This window comes from Danio aesculapii, chromosome 9 (genome assembly GCF_903798145.1).
Source record: "Danio aesculapii chromosome 9, fDanAes4.1, whole genome shotgun sequence".
NCBI classification, from domain to species: Eukaryota; Metazoa; Chordata; class Actinopteri; order Cypriniformes; family Danionidae; genus Danio; species Danio aesculapii.
In genome coordinates, this window is record NC_079443.1 from 20,493,393 (window position 1) to 20,511,521 (window position 18,129).

Sequence of the window (18,129 nt, forward strand, 5' to 3'; positions counted from 1 at the left end):
TTATATTATATTATAGTTTATTATATTATATTATATTATATTATATTATATTATATTATATTATATTATATTATATTATATTATATTATATTATATTATATTATATTAAAACAATCTCTGGGTCACAGCATAACAACAGATGGATTTTTTGCTTTTGTTTTGGCTTCAAATACATTTATTTTCTAATGATAACTTTGTTAATCTGGAAGGACAAGAAAATTAATTATCTTAATTTTTGACAGTCCTTCATTAAAAAAATACTGAAATCACACTATTGATCTAAAAGTTGATGTTAATAAGTTTTCATAGGAAATTCAAAAAGAAATTCATTATTTGATTCACCATAAACTTATTGACCAAAGCGACATTAAAAGATATTATAACATTAAAAAGAGTCCTGAATAATTTTTACTTAAAAAAATAAAATAAATAAGTAGCACAAGTGTTTTCAGGATGAAAAACTAAATGTTTCTTGAACAATGAATTGGTATATTACAATGATTTCAGAAAAAGGATAGTGTGACACTGAGGACTGGAATAATGATGCTGAAAATGTAGCTTTGACAGAATTTTTTGATTAAATAAACTATGCCTTTATAATTAGTTTGATTTTATTTTTTTTTACAAAAATATGAATATACAGACATCACAGTAAACAGCTTTCTGCAATATTATTTAATTACTTACTTACTCTAACTCCTAGGGCCATTTATATTGAAGTTGATATTTAACTGCACTGTATATTGGTATTTCGTAACATCCAGTTTTTATGAAGTGAGTTGTTAGCCCAATGCTCAACCCCCAACCTGGAGGCCAGGACATACACACATACACTACGGACAATTTAGCTTATATTATTTAATTACTTAAATTAATTATTGAATTAATTACTGTTACAGCAACAAAAACATATTTAAACATTTACTTCTTTCCATATTCCCTTTCCTTTAATTATCAGATAGTCAGAATACCTAACTGGAAATTAAAACCACTAAAGGTGAAGAATGTTCATTAATATAAGTTTACAAGAGTTTGTCAGTGTGTTTGTTTGGTCCTCCACAGGCAAACATAATTATTCTGCCACTCTGCCATGTATCACATGGTCCCAAAAGCCCCTTTGACCACACGCATGACCAGTCAGCTCTTAAACAAAAGTGACTTTGTTCCGCAGGGAGTGAGAATGTCGTTTGTGTTCCAATTTGCAACTGGTGCCTTTCATTTCCTCAGGAAATGCAAGCTGTTTTCTCTATGATACTGCATAAAGCACCCCCGCCCCCCCCCCCCCCCCCCCCCCCCCAAAAAAAAAAAAAAAAAAACAAACATATACAGTATGGTTTAAAATAGGACCATATCTTCACTTTTAAGTCAAGCCAGCCAGACATAAAATTCAGGCAGTGTTTGCTGTTCGTGCTGAATCTATGTAGGATCCCTGGGGGATTTACAGACTGCATTCTTACAGAACTACTTCACCGCCGTTAAAGTCATGAATCACAGACAAGTCCATATATGAATAAAATTCCCACAAGCTCTAAAAAGTCATTTGTAATTGTCAGTTATCTAGAACTGTTTGATTAAAGTGCGGCTCAAGGACTTTGCATACTGATAAATAATGAAAAACAGCTTACAGCTTTTGCAAAACCTAGTTGTTTTTGTTTTGTACATGAGTGTACACAGAAATAAAACATGAAAATTATATAGAGCAAAGTAAAAATAATAAATATTAAACATATTAAAATAGTTAATTAATCAATCACATTTTGTTTTCCAGTAGGCTACTGGGTTGCGGCTGGAAGGGCATCTGCTGTGTAAAACATATGTTGGAATAGTTGGCAGTCCATTCTGCTGTGGCGACCGCTGATAAATAAGGGACTAAGCCTAAGGAAAATGAACGAATAAATGAATAATTAAAATTTTATGAATAGATTTAAACACAGAGACAAAAAACATTTTAAAACATTAATAATATGTAGAATGCCATTTTAAAATAATTAATACAACAATTAATAAATAAAACCAGTCCTAATAATAAAATAAATGTCAAATAATTCAAAATTCTATTAAAATAAATTACATTTAATCACATACACATTTTTGATTAAAATCTAACAATTCATTAAAGTGGGCGACGCGGTGGTGCAGTGGGTAGCGCTGTCGTCTCACAGCAAGAAGGTTTCTGGTTCGAGCCCCGGCTGGGTCAGTTGGCATTTCTGTGTGGCGTTTGCATGTTCTCTCTATGTTCGCGTGGGTTTCCTCTGGGTGTTCCCGTTTCTCTCACAAGTCCAAAGACGTGTGGTATGTCCTAGGTATGTCCCAGGTATGTATAGGTATGTCCCAAATATGTCCGTAGTGTATGAGTGTGAATGAGGTTGTATGGATGTTTCCCAGTGTTGGGTTGCGGCCGGAACGGCATCCGCTGCTTAAAACATATGCTGGATAAGTTGGCGGTTCATTCCGCTGTGGCAGAAAGAAAAGCTGAAAAGAAAATGAATGAATGAATGAATGAATTCATTAAAGTACATGTGTAAATAATCTATAAGGTACTATAGTAGATACAAATTAAAGAATGTAGCCTAACTTAATATAAACAAAATTTTCCAAATAATATTTGTGTGTATCTATCATTCACAAACAAATATTACAAATCATTAGACTTATAACAAGTATCTTACAGGCTATTTGGGATTGATACCTCAAACAAATACATTCTAATCATAATTTATTACAATATGTGAAATTTTGTTTTAAAAAAACGTTGTGACTGCGTTGTATGCAGGTAAACTACATTCGTATATTTAATAACACATGGTGGCGCTATTTCACGAGTTCCACACACACAGCATAACCCTTATTAAAACTACGAATTCATCTTGCCCGGAGTTACTTAAACTGTAAGACATTTAACCTGTTTACTAGTTCACTCTTGCCCATTTAAGTCACTCAGGCGAGTGCCCGCTGATGAAAGTCGCGGAAGTGTCTCGTGACGTCACACTGACGTTCCAGTAGGCTGGTTTAATTTCACTTCCTGTACAGTGGGACATCCCGCGGCTCAGTCGAGCTGGTCCGCATCAGTCATCCTGTCCTACTTTATACTTTTACTTCCATTTTTACGGGATCACTGCAAACTGATGAGCTTTACCGCAGCGGTGCATTTGTAATAATGTAACGAGCACATCCACTGGTCTGTCGCGGTTGCTTGTGTTATTATGGAGTGCGGAATCAGCGGCGATCAGATGTGCTGCTGATTCAGATCATCCACCCACAAACAGCGAGATCTCCATCAACTCTCACACACCACAGAGACTCAAAACATGGGCAAACACTTCGTCCGCTGTTGGCTTTGGGCTCTGGTGGCTCTTTTCACCACCAAACGAGCGCTTGCTTTTAATCTGGACATCAGCAAACCCACAGTTTTCTCTGGACCTCCGGGAAGTTACTTTGGATTTTCGGTGGCTTTCTTCAACCCTGATAACAGCCAGTGAGTAGATGAAGCTATACTTGTGAACTAGTGAGTTAACGGTCTGGTTATCTCTAGTCTAAATTGCTCGAATATTTTGAAGGAAAATGAGTTGACAAATTTAATAAGAGGTGGAAAAAAGAGACAAATACAAATTTTCTATTGTTAGATGAGTTCATAGTTTATGTTACATCCATACCATGATTTTTGTGTATCATGTATGCTTGTGCTTGTATGTATTTATTTAGTTTAACGTTAAACCTTTAATACGTTTATCCATTTCTCAGTGAATATGGGTTATATATATATATATATATATACATATATATATATATATATATATATATATATATATATATATATATATATATATATATATATATATATATATACATATATATATATATATATATATACATATATATATATATATATATATATATATATATATATATATACATATATATATATATATATATATATATACATATATATATATATATATATATATATATATATATATATATATATATATATATATATATATATATATATATTGGTGCGTTTGAACAAAAAAGATTTATTAAAGATATATTTATTAAAATAATATTTGTCACAGAACATCTTTAGAATGGAAAATAGAAATGGAAAGATAATACATTTACGTTTTATTACATTTATGCAAACTATAGTAAAAAGAAAAGTTTATATTTTTTGAATTAATATTTTTCCCTAACATATTAATTTGGGTTACTAATTGTTAAACCATTATAGTATTATAAACCATTATAATTCGCTCTAGATTTGGCTTCTCTCTCTCTCTCTGTGTGTGTGTGTGTATATACACACACGCATACAGTTGAAGTCCAAATTATTAGCCCCCCTTTGATTATTATTTTTGCTTTTAAATATTAAGAATATTTAATGTAAGATTTTAATAATAATATTATTTCTTCTGGAGAAAGTCTTATTTGTTTTACTTTGCCTAGAATAAAAAATCAGTTTTTAATTTTTTAAAACCATTTTAAGGTCAATATTATTAGCCCCTTTAAGCTATATTTTTTTCCTATAGTCTACAGAACAAACCATTGTTATACATAATATATAATTACCCTGTCCTGCCTAGTTACTTGAATTAACCTAGTTAATTAGCCTTTAAATATCACTTTAAGCTGTATAGAAGTGTCTTGAAAAATATCTAGTCAAATATTATGTACTGTCATCATGGCAAAGATAAAATAAATCAGTTAAATTTACACAAAAGCAATTACTGCTGATTTTGATTACAAAAGGTTCTAATTAAGTGTATTACTTTGCCTATATAATTTACAATCTAAAAATTCTAAAATATGTATTAATATTATTCCTAAAATGTATTATGAAACATTTAAAATGTAAAACAAAATGAAGATAAATATGAAATAATTACCAGATCTGATGTTTTTTTTCAACACCAGGTTTTATAGGTGTCAAAGACAGGGGATTTTCAAGCATCATAAAAGTATAATGCTTGTTTGTTTGTTTGTTTTCGTCCATTTATTATAATTTGTTCTGCTTGTATTATGTTCCAGAAAAAAAGACTGTTGCTGCATTAGTGCAAAGATATGAATTAATTGTCATTTTGAGCATTTACACTTTGCCATTATCTTTCAAACGACTTTAGGTTTTATTCATTTATAATAATTTAAAATCTATTAAAACATATTTTGATCCTTTCTTTTGAATTTTAATGAGCACAGATCAGTGTCAGTATAAATAATTTTTCCATAAATATATTAGTTATGCTAAATGTCGATGGCACATCAGCACACCCATGTTATTTTACGAAATATAGTCTCTTGACATTAATTTAATATGCCTTTATTGTATATAAAATCACTTTTGTGAATGTAATGATAGAGACACCAAACTGACCTGTATTGTTATGCATCTTATGCAGTTTAGTATATACATTAAGAACACCTGTTTTTCTCTGATTCCAGATTAAATATACTGGTTGGTGCACCAAGGGCAAACACGTCAGATCAAACCCCCTCTGTAGTCACAGAGAGGGGGGCCGTCTTCAGCTGTCCCTGGCAAAAAAGCGGCACATGCACACAGATTCAGTTTGACAGCACCGGTAAGATGCAGCCTTTTATTTTCAGGCATCACAGTGTAATCCTTGCTCCAATCCGGCTGTTCCTGTATATTGATTCACGTTGCATGCTAGTGGGGTTTATTATAGGACCTTTTGAGTTGCCTGCAGCCTTTTAATGATTTATTGGGTCATGTATCAGCTTTGCTCTAAATATTTTCAATAGGTGGAGGAAAAATAACAGGAGAGGGAGACTGGGATGGTTTCAAGGCTCGTCTAGGATTATGTGATTGTTATTGCAGAGTGTTTTGAATTCAGATGCTTGGCAGTGACCTGCGACAGACAAAGGGGGGGTTTCATTCATAAAGTTAATGCGCTGGCCTACTAACAAGATTGCTTAATCTACACAAACAGTCTTCAGACTTACAGGACTTTGTTCAGCCCTAAATTGCAAAGAGGTGAATGTATGCGCCAGTGTTTTTGTGCCAGATCTCATTGGCATTCAGAAGTGGTTATAGTGGACTAGTCTGGCCGGATTTACCCTGCCAGCCAAGCTGGATTGCTTCAAGAGAATCTATCAGACAAACAAAAAAGTCTTCATTTGGATTATCTCAGTGTGTTTAGAGTTCTCACCAACAACTGTTCTTCTGCAATTAAAGAGGTAGTTCACTCAAAAATGATCATTTTGACATCATTTACTCGCCCTCCACTTGATTCACTCACCTCACCCACACAACTAATTTTTTAAAAAGAGTAATTATTTAATTCATTCTTTGTGTTTATTTAGTTATATTTAATATATTTTATTATATTTAATATCAAGCTAAACCCAATTTGATTCATGATGAATTAACTGAAGCAAATTAACGCATTTATTAATGCATCTTTTGTGCACCAAAACAAATGGGATAAATAAAAAAATGTAATAAACAAATTAAATTTAGTAAATTATTTTATTCATTTATTTGTGTGTTTTCTATCCATCCAGACTAAATAACATTAGACCCAAATAGGCATGGGACGATAACCGTTTTCAAGGTATACCGCAGTTTGGAAAAGTCATTTTCTGCTATACCGTCCCAAATGTATGTGTACAATTTTTATTTATGTTTTTTTTTTTTTTTAGGACAACAGAATCTCCATCAGAAAATATATTCAAAGATTCCAAGTGTAAAGAAATTTGTGTTATTGGATCTAATAAAGACAGAAGTCGATAATTTATTTAAATTATTTAGCCGGACATGTTTAGTGTTACAAAATATTTTAAATGCTCAAAATAAAGTGTATTGTGGTCAAAGGGGAAAAAAGTTGTAGTTTTTTTTACCCAGACATTTAAAAAGAAGATATTTTAGAACAGGAACCACAATACTGTGAAACCATTATATTTATATCCAAGGTTATCATACCGTCAGAATCTTTTACCGGCCCATGCCTTGACCCAAATGGCAAATTATCTTTAATAAATATTGTTTGTTTGTTTGTTTGTTTAAAATGCAAAACCAATTAGAAGTTGGTTAATTTTTGGGCATTTTATTTGCTTGTTTGTGTATTTATCTGTAATATGGTTGTCGCGATTAATTCACATTGCTATAATATACCAGCTGAAGTATCGTGGTACCAAGTAGTATTGCGATACTGTAATTCATAACTCAAATCTATGAAATATAGTATTTCTGACAATTTTCTTTATTTTTGTTATAATAAGCCTACTTGATTTGAATTCATAAATCCCTTATTGAAAAAAAGTATTTGCACATCACTTCACCTAAAATGCAGTTGCTCTTTTTGTTTATTTTGTAGATATCTGACCAACAAAAAATACATTAAAATAAAGATACAAATTATACCGAACTAAATTTATTACAAATAGAGCATTTTTCCATCAAAATTTGGCTGTATGAAGTGGTCAAAAATTGTTTCAAAGTTTCCTGTTTTTCATCTATTATTTATTTATATATGTAGTCTTATCGGGTAAGAATCCAAAGTAATTCAAAATTTCACTTTGTGAGTCGTTTTGTTTTAAGAGATCATTGTGGTTTTGTAGCTACTAAATCATATTGACAGGAACAGAAATGAACTGATTCAGATGTGCATTCAAACGGAAACTTCAGAAAATGTGCAATAGGCTAAAGGTGTAAATTCGACAGTTTTTTTGCAACCTTAAAGGGCTCCACAGACTAGCGACTTTTCCACAGTATCAAGATAAAGTACCGGTAAACCGTGCTACCATAATCTGTAATATTAAACTCATTTAATTAATGACAAAATTTTAATGGCAAATTAACTTAAGTAAATCAATGAATAGGTAAGGTTATTTATATTAAATACCAAACTAACATCAGGATCAGAGTACTAAATTCAAATTTAAGTAAATATATTTATATTTTCCACTGACCTTTTTTTTTCCACTGATTTATTTTTGTCCCCCCTTGCACTTTCTTTTTTTTTAACTGCTCTTAATGCTTTAGTGATTTATAAAATATTTGTTACTTAGCCATCACTGTGGCAGGAAAGAAGCTTAAACATTCTTCTGTTGAGTAACTCTCAAAGCATGACTGTGTCCTGACATGTTTTCAAAGAGAAGGACGTAGCTTTACAATAACTTCTTCTGTGCTAGATGACCTGCTTTATGTTTGAGGCGCAAGCCGAGAGTAGATTAGTCAGAAATGTGAGGAGTTTGAGGTGAATATCAGTATAGAACAGCAATCACGCTGAACCAATACAGTGCTCTTACACAACTATGTTTCCAGTGGGCTCCTGTATACCGTCAACTCCCTTTTGTGTTGCTTCATAGTAATTAAGAGTTTAATTCTAGTAAATCCTGGGTGTTGTTGACCAGCTTGTATGACTGAGTTGACCAGGAGCTACATTGGGAAATTCCCAACTCAGTAGCACAGACAGATGAACAGCTGGGTTTCCTGAGGCCGAGACTGTGGCTGAGATGAACCAAGGCCGCAGGGAGGGAGTATCTTCTTTGCTGGGTGAATGTGTGTGTGTGTGGAGGATCAAGGCAGTAGTAAGAAAATGCTCAAGGGCAAAGTGTATAGTTAAAATTGACCAAATTGACATTGCAAAATCTTTTTGTTCATTTTGAATCCTGAGGCAAGCATAGAACTAAAGAATGAGTTCATGATTCAAATGGTCAAAATCATATGAAAACGAACAAATGACTGACTTTTGAAACTCACTAATTCATGTTGCCAGATCTTGCCAGAAAAATCTGCAAACAATAACAAGTCCATCATAAGCCAAAATAATTCCAAATACTTTATTTTGGTATTATTTTCAAAGTATCACTACTGCTGTGAACCTAGTGAAATAAAATGAGTTTTTAATAAGTGCACATGGCAACACTGCAAGAGAATGTTTTGCAAACTGTTGATAGATGATAGATGTTGTGTGTGGTTTTTAGTACACATTGCAGAACATTGTAATAGTACTTTGATTCTGAAATATTAAATTGGTCATCAATTTCAGCAGTGTATTTTCCATTTACACACTGAACAGTTTGTGACATGATTTACTCCAGTCATCAGGCCTGAAACCTATAGTGTGTACATGGGGGGGTATTCGCGGATATAACTGAGCGTCGCGCCCTCTCTATTCGGTCGCCCTAGGTCTCCTCTATGGACGCACCGGCCCTGTGTGTGTGCGTGTGCGTGTGCGTGTGCGTGTGCGTGTGTGTGTGTGTGCGTGTGCGTGTGTGTGTGCGTGTGTGTGTGCGTGTGCGTGTGCGTGTGTGTGTGCGTGTGTGTGTGTGTGTGTGCGTGCGTGCGTGCGTGCGTGCGTGCAATGAGCAAGTAGACTGTGACGGGCTAGGAGATCTCCTCGCCAGTTCTTGGACTTTTTGCTCAATAAAATAGTTAGTCGTCAGTATTTTCTAGTCCATCGTCTGTATTTACATTCACCCACTGGCAGCCAAAATCCACTATGAAGCGTGTATGCACTGTGACTACTTTTATATTGTTGATTAGCAGCTGGGCATTTCACTCTGTCTTGCGCTGAAGCCTTGTCCGTGTCGATTAATCGCAGCAGGCTGTCATCGGTCCAATCAGCGCAGATTAGCTTCGCGCTAAGGAGGGGTTTGGGAACAAATGAATCGCTGAACGATTCATATGGGAGTCGCTGGGATAATTAGGTAAAAATAAATGCAGATTATAAGACCATGAAAGTGTTGTTTGACCTTGCATGCATATTAGACTGTTGTTGGAGACCCTTACAACCTAAATATGACCCTATTTCATCTATAATATGGGCTCTTTAAATGCTGAGTTTTTCAAGGTATTAAATATTGTATTATTTTATATTTACAATTATTATACAATGTATAGTTGTATGCTAGCATTTAATCTGCGAATTGTGCAATACTACGAAATCAAAAAAATCCTGCTAGATTTGATGCTACTTTGTTTACTGCAGTAACCAATGCAACACCATTATTTTCGGCTGTTCTAAGGGCAACACCTGCTGGATTTGCATTTTTATTCAGCATATGAATAATGTTTTATTTTAGGATTAATTTCTTACAATCAGTATTTAGTAAATATACTGTAAGTTAAAATGTCGCCAATGTTAACGGTTGAAACCTAAAGAGGCGATGAGTTTTAAAATGTATGAATAGAGTCTTAAAAGTTTTAAAATGTAAAACCACTTCAAACTCTAAAATCTGCCATGGTTATCAGCTCTGATGCTTGAGATCTGCATTCTTGCTTAATTTAGCTTCAAACACGCCATAACAAGCTAGTCAAGGTCTGAGGGTAGGAAGATACAAGCTGGCGAGTTTTTAACAAGGTTGGATCAAAACCATGTGGAGCTGTGGCTTTTCAGGACCTGAGTTTGCACCCATGTATGATTATCTCAGTTAACAAAAAGATTGAAATATATATTTACAGGGTTTCCGCTGGGTCTTAAAATGTTTAAAATTAAAAAACAAAATTTGAAGCCTTAAAAATTCTCTAAAATTCACCAAAAAATTGTTAAATAATTGTAAACGGGTCTTAATTTTCCTATGTCCATGTAAAGATATACAATCAGGCCAACTTGCATCCAATCCCCAACAATCCATCACAATAGAACTTTTAACAAAACTCAGTACAATAGCTCTGTTTATTACCAATATGGTTTAGTTATCATCCTTACAATAATATTTTTTTAAAAGTTCTCTGTGGATTTAAAGTCCATATATGATGAGGACACTGGCATGGACAGATTGGTGTGCATACATTTACTTTTATATTTCTTGAAGATTATTATTATTATTATTATTATAATTTAGTTTTAGATAAGTTATGTTAAAAATGTGTATACATACAGCTAGTGGTTGCTTGTTTTGACAATTATTTAAAATATGTAGCTAAGAAATAACTAATTATAATGTCCTGTATAAATCTGAAATTTTATTCACAATGGTCTTAAAAAGGTCTTAAAAAGTCTTAAATTTGACTGTGAAACCCGCAGGGTCCCTGTATTTAAAATGTTTCCATAAAGAAATTCACACACATTTCACTTACAATTATCACAAAAAAAGTGTAAAACATCTGAATTGCAGGGCTGATTTTGGGACTGAATTCTTATTATTTTGAGGGAAATCTGTTTGCTTATTTATATGCATATTATTATCATAACTCAAAATGACATATAGTTGAGGAAAACATGTACAAATTTATTCAGAACATAAATTAAAATGTAAATTGTTTCCAAACATATTTTGTGTCCTCTCTCTACAACATATTCTTTAAAAGAAGAACACTCCACTTTTTTAGCAAATGGGCAAATTTTTAAAGTCCCATAGAGTCAAGCAGTTTAGTTTTAACATTTTTTTAAATCCATTCAGATGATCTTCGGGTCTGGCAGAGAAATTTGCTATAACTATTACTACCCTCATTCTACAGGAATAATTGAAGGACTGTGTTGCTGTACCATGGCTGCAGCAGGTGCAATGTTATCACGCAGTGCTGTTACATCGCTGGAGGCTATTGTCAGGCTCTGACTGATATCATTGTGCGTGCTGCAGCCATGGTACAGCAACAAAGTTCCTTTATTATTACCACGGAATGATAGTATAGTTCCTACTAGCCATATCGGCCTAGAAAATAGCAACTTCGTTTTCCATTAGTCTTGGTACACAATGTGACTACAGAAGTGTCAAGCTTTAGATTGTCAAATTGCCAAAACTCTTATACGTAATTTTTTTTTTTGAGCAAGATGCTAATGGTCTAATCCAATTCAATGATTTATGCTAAGCTAAGCTAAAAGGACTGCCACCATACTCGGAGATTATCTGAATGGATTCAAAAATGATCAAACTCAACTGTTTAACTTGTGGATTTGCGGTAGCTGTGCATGGATGGATTTGCTATTCAATGTTTGGATTTTCAGCAGTGAAAATTAGACCACACTGTACTGAACTAAAATAAACTTCAACTCTGCAAACTAAACTGACACAATTTACTAGACCTTCTGTGTTAAGCTGCTTTGACACAATCTATATTGTAAAAGCACTATATAAATTAACATGAATTGAATTTAATAACTGTTGGGGTGTTGTAAAATGATTTCCAAAACACATAGAGTGTTCCTTTTACACTTTAATTCCGTATTGTCATATTCCCTCTGGGCCTATACCTATAACTTCTATTAATGTCTCTGCAAGGTCTCAAGTTCATTGTGCTTGTTAACAGCAGGAAAGATTAAATGTTTGATTCTAACATGCCATGAATAGATTCAGCTGTCAGTTTTCATGACCTTGGATTGAACTTTGCATGGTTGGTTCTGCTGATGTGCTGCACTCTCTCATCCTCTTCATATCAGCTCATCTTTTTGTTCTTTTTGATCAAACTTTGATGCTTGTGTCAGATCAGAGCTTTTGAAATCTGCTTTAATTAGAGGCACATGCCTGTGGACGTTATTTTTAATGAATGGAAGAGCAGTGTTGTACACTAGAAAGGGTACAATAACAGGTTTATGAATCAGTATTTGCTGACAAACTCATTCTATCTGATTCAATTCCCTGTTCTCACTTCCTCTTTTTTTCCCCATCACAGATGACAGAAAGAATGCCAATGGACTGCAAATGGAGTTTAAGTCAAATCAATGGTTCGGGGCCACTGTGCGTTCCTCTGGGGACCAAATTCTGGTGAGGCTGCATGTATAGGGTGATTAAAAAGAAATGCAACCAGAAGAAATAAGATTTTACAGTGCTCAAAAGAAAAACATCTGCAATATTGTCACTTCTTTGTGTTGGGGAACGTATTTTCATATTTTGATTCAGACATTTTCTATATATTCTAATAAAGTAATACATGGCTTCAAAATTGTCAGCGAGTACACACACGTATATTATACATGCACTGTAAAAATATCCATTTTATACAATAGCATTTTGTGATTCAGGAATGCTTTGTTTATTTACAGTTATGAATTGCATTATGGGACCTTGAGCTCTGCTCCGTTTCAATTCTGCAGATGAATAAAGTGACGTCAATTGATGTTTTAGTAGGTTGAAACAAAACATTGTATAAGAAGTAAAAATATAAAGAAATACATCTGTAAAATAACAGAAAATGTACTGGGTGTTTATTACCAGTCTGTTGTACTGAAATTCACCAATACATACAATATATCACTTTGTACTATTAAAAATGTCAATGAAAGTCACTTTTTCTTATTAAAAGTTGTTGAAGGAAAGATCAAGGTCACATAATGAAATTCACCAAAAGCATAAAAAAGAAAAACAAGAATAACTGGTAAATAATTTATGAATATTTTGTTTTAAAGTTCACATTTTACCTACCCATATACATTTGCTTGCTTGCTTTTATTGGACTATTTTAAGTTAATAACTATAAAGGTATAAATTAATTGATTTGTATAGTTTTCATTTTATAAACGCATTGTTACTGTTTTTTGCCTTCTTTCTAAATGGACACTTGAAAGTCAAACGCTGTCTTATTTGTATTAGCATCAACATTGTAAAAATGATATTACAAACACAAAAAGAATATTAAATGTAATTACGATGTGTATTTTGCAACTTTTTGTTTTTAAAATTTCTGTATGGAAAAAGTCAAAATAGCGAATAATTAAATTGTGATTTGATATCATTCAGCGAAGCAAACAAAAGATTCTCTCCTCTACTCACTTTAATACTTCAATTAAAATGTATAAATGAATAAGTGATCGTATTACATTTTAGATGTCTTAAGGCCTTAAATTCACTGAAATGTTGTGTTTTAGGTCTTTACTAGTTTTAAACTGCTTAACATGTAACAATAGCTCATTCTCATTATAATTCTCCCACAGTGCTTTAAAATGTATTTATTTTTAATGTTGTAGTTCTTTAACTAGTTCTTCACTTGTCTAAATATAATTTGCTGTATTGTTACTACAAATGAGACCAACATTGTGATATAGGTCTTAAATTTAATTTATAATCGACTAAAAAAGGTCTTAACCCTTTAACGGCGCCACCAAGAAAAACATTTTTGGATTACATTTTTTTTTCAACACATCCTATCATTTCTAAAACATCAACCTCTACCAAAATGGTTGATATGTCAGTTTATGGTAAAAGTACCGAAATTGATACATATACTATGAAAATCTGAAAATATGAAGTGTAAGGCCAATTTATTTACAAACACAATCAAAATAAAACATTTTGAAAACTAAATCATCTTTATTTTTTGAAGTATGCCATAAAATATTTCAGATTCTTATTTAATATGTTTTCTTGTTTGTTTGTTTTTACAATAACACCAAAATCAAGTGTAGTAGTGCAACATGATTATATTTGTTTGATTGTTTTTGTGAACCAACAATGCTGTGAAGTGTAAACCATTCTTTAAATGACTTTTACGGTCATTATTTAAAACAGTTAAAACCGTTTGGTAGAGCAAGCAGTTAAAGGGTTAAAAAGTCTTAAATTTGATTTGGTGAAATCTACAGAAATATTGTTGAAAAAATTGGATATGAAATTATGCTTAACAAAAGCTGATTTACAGAAAGAACATGATTATAATAACCACATACAGATCTGCACTTACAGTTGTCTTTTTGTCTCTTTCTTTTTTTTTTCTTTAAAGGCGTGTGCTCCTCTCTACCAGTGGAGCACATATGGATTTTCAGAAAGAGAGCCTGTCGGGACATGTTACCTGAAGAAAGGCAATAACATTGTGGAATATTCACCCTGCCGCTCTAGTATGTACTTGATCACACCTCAGGCATGCCCTTATTGGGTCATTTCTAATAGCCTCCCTCAGAAGTGTCTTAACTTAGATTTGTGGTATAACACACACATGATTTAAAGGCATGTTTGAGCTTTTAAGTTTTTCCTCAGTCTTTGTGGCAGTAAGCTATCATAAGGTTAAGAAACTTCCCCTTGTTTAAAGTTTGCCTTCTTTTTCCCCACCTTTTCTTAAAGTTGAGACTTCCTTGAAACTATTTCAGCTGGTTGTAGATTTATGAATAACTTAGACTTTTTTTATTTCCTTCAGAGTCAAACTCACCTGAGGGACAAGGATTTTGTCAAGCAGGCTTCAGTGCTGACTTTGTAAAGGTATTATTATTATTTTTATCAGGGAAATCTTATTTTATTTGTTTCTGTCATCATATTTTCTGTAAAATATGTCACGCTGCACTATACGTTTCACCAGGTCAAAATTACATTGTTGAGGGGGAAAAAAACAAAACAAAAAACAGGTGTCACAATTTATCATTTATTTCAGAATAATACAACAGAATTCACCAGCAGCCATTAATAAAATATTGTTAGCAAAGTTTTATATTTTAATTCCCCTGACTCTGCTTCATGTGCAAATGTATAAGTATTCAAAACAGAAAAAGGAATAAAAAATTTAGGAATATAAAATGAACAGAATTATTAGTGGTGTTTAGGGCTGCACGATATTGAAAAATAATAATATTGCGACATTTTATTTTTCTGTGATAAATATTGCAAAATGAATAGAGTTTCAGGAGATAGTTTGAACAGCATTTGATGGTTTTTCTGGGGAGTCCAACAGTATTCAGGCACAGAAATTAAATAATCGCAATGCAAAAAATGCATTTCTTACTTTTAGAGCAATTAAAAATATTGTTTTGTTTTCACAATCAGAAGAAATAAGTCAAAATTAAGAGTTTTTCCTTAAAACAAGCTAAATTAGTGGGCTTAGTAATAAATAATCTTGTTTTCGATTTGAAATGTAGATATTTGGACTAGAAACAAGAGAAAAAAATCTAAGTAAGAAAAACATTTTTTGCATAAATCATATAAATTCCATATAAATACAATGTTTAAAAACAGTTCTGTAGCACTTGGTCAACTATAAGTCAGACTCAACATTGCATATATTTGTGATGTGACTATTGCAGATGTGCACATTGCAATATCGATGCTAAAGAAATATATTGTGCAGCACTTGCGGTGTTTGTTAGCAATGGATATTATTATAATGTATAAAATTGTAAATGACTATATTTAAATTCCAGAGATCTATATAAATGCTTGCTTGCTGTTAATTGCATTATATTAATCGCTTTGGAATAAATACATTCTAGGTCTGTACGATTTTGGAAGAATCTGATATTGTGACATTTACTTTTTCTACAATATAAATTGCCATACAAACACAGTTTCGCCAGATGGTTTGAATTGTTCCATTTAGTCCAAACCTTATTAATTATTATTTATTTATACATAAATTTTTAAATCAACACAAAAATATTTAGTTTTTACTTTCAAAAAAACTCTGCTAGAAACAAGACAAAAATTCCCAGATATTATTCAGACTCTACATGGCATAAAAGTATGTCAAATTTTGTTTTCTTTTCAAATTGTATATAATTCGCTCCAAATCTAACGAAGAGGTAATTTTTTGCAAGCCACAGTTCACTTTTTTTTCCCCCAAAACTGTAGCAGTAGCTTTTTTAAACAGTATGAGAGCAATTTGACAACAAATACGTTTGTTCAGAGAATCCCAGATTTAAAAGCATTGGATCCGGTCGTAATTGCAACTTCAACATCTCGGAAAGCACTTCAAAAATTCCATTCTAGTAAATCTGTATCTTAGAACAAAAAATAAAACTGTGAGATAGATTCACATCTGATGAATTACATTTGTCGCTAAGAGGTGAAATAAGTTTTTGAGCATTTTTAAAGGACTGTAATATACTAAAAAACTTGGGGTTTCGCTGTTTTGGTGAAAGTTTTATTCATGGCAAGGTTGACATTTGTGGTGAATTGTTCTAAAATAATCTTTCTTTCGTTTCGAAACTTAGATTTTTGGACTAGAAACAAGATAAATTCTCAGATATAATTCAGACTCAACATGGCATATCCTGCGATATGACTATTGCAAATGTGCACATTTCGATTTCGATGCTAAAAAGATATATTGTGCAGCCCTATACTGTTCAAGAAGCTAAAAAAGAAGTAATTTTCATATAATCCCCCAAAACATTAGGATTGTAGCCTGTTTTTCCATTACATTAGATCAGGGGTGCCCAAACTCGGTCCTGGAGGGCCGGTGTCCTGCATAGCTTAGCTCCAACTTTCTTCAACACACCTGCCTGGAAGTTTCTAGTATACCTAGAAAGAGCTTGATTAGCTGGTTCAGGTGTGTTTAATTGGGGTTGGAACTAAAATATGCAGGACACCAGCTCTCTAGCATTGAGTTTGGACACCCCTGCATTAGATACTGCAACAAAATCCAATTCTTATCTAGTGCCACCATAAATGTGGTTTTATCATTTTAAACTCAACCACTTATCACCCACTCTTGTCCAAACTTGTACCAAAGCATGTTTTTCATGTCCCCTCCAGAAGAATCGGGTTGTGATTGGAGGACCAGGAAGCTTTTATTGGCAAGGTAAACTGTTTTTATTTTATTATCCCTCCGTGAATTTGACACTGAACAGCATAATAGGGAAAAAAGGAGAAACAACAATGTGCTCTGTCAGGATTTTTCGTGACTCACAGAATGTCTGCTGTGTCTTGCTTCCAGGGCAAGCGCAGAAATAGCATTCACACAAAACAGGCCAGTGAATGTTTGCACAACATCAGCGGTTCTGGTTTAAATTCGCAAATGTGTCCCGCCTGTCAGTAAATAATGCAGAATCATATGTTGTGTCTCGCAGAGGAGATGAGTCTGTGGTTTCATTGAAATTTGTTGCTTTGTGTGATGTTGAAATGCTTGTTTACTGAGTCGCTGTTATGATCTCATTGGGTGGGGTTACGTTAGGATTTATGCCCAGAAAAGCCATTTAATCTCATACACATCTTTCATTAATTTCATGACCTAAAGTCCTCTTTTTATAAAACCATTTTTTTTTTTCTCACAAAATTGTAGTTTTTCAGCTGAGTGCCTTTTTTTTCGAGTGGTATGATAATTATACACCCTGCTGAGAGTAAAATGCTTTCAGATATGTGAATGTGATGGTGTGATTTGATAGTAACTTTGGTTAGACATGAAGTTAGCTTTCATTTTGGTGTTTAAATTAGAAGTTATTACAGTATGCTTTTATGCATTTTATTTTTTTTACAATATGGAGTTCGCTTAAAAACAAATGACTTAAGACGGACATTAACAACATTGCATTTAAA

At 32.9% G+C, this 18,129-nt stretch overlaps 1 protein-coding gene across 2 annotated transcripts in view; it reads left to right on the top strand.

Moving 5' to 3' along the window:
- Positions 1-3,019: 3,019 nt before the first annotated feature.
- itgav (integrin, alpha V) overlaps positions 3,020-18,129 on the top strand; it is a 57,642-nt gene continuing 42,532 nt past the window's right edge. Inside the window, exons 1-6 of one of the 2 annotated variants that reach the window (XM_056465180.1) lie at positions 3,020-3,475; positions 5,437-5,573; positions 12,572-12,663; positions 14,612-14,726; positions 15,023-15,084; positions 17,350-17,395. In XM_056465180.1, the coding sequence (XP_056321155.1) occupies positions 3,309-3,475; positions 5,437-5,573; positions 12,572-12,663; positions 14,612-14,726; positions 15,023-15,084; positions 17,350-17,395 (619 nt within the window). In that variant the 5' untranslated portion in view covers positions 3,020-3,308. The remainder of the gene's footprint in view (positions 3,476-5,436; positions 5,574-12,571; positions 12,664-14,611; positions 14,727-15,022; positions 15,085-17,349; positions 17,396-18,129) is intronic. The other variant, XM_056465181.1, reaches the window with a different exon arrangement.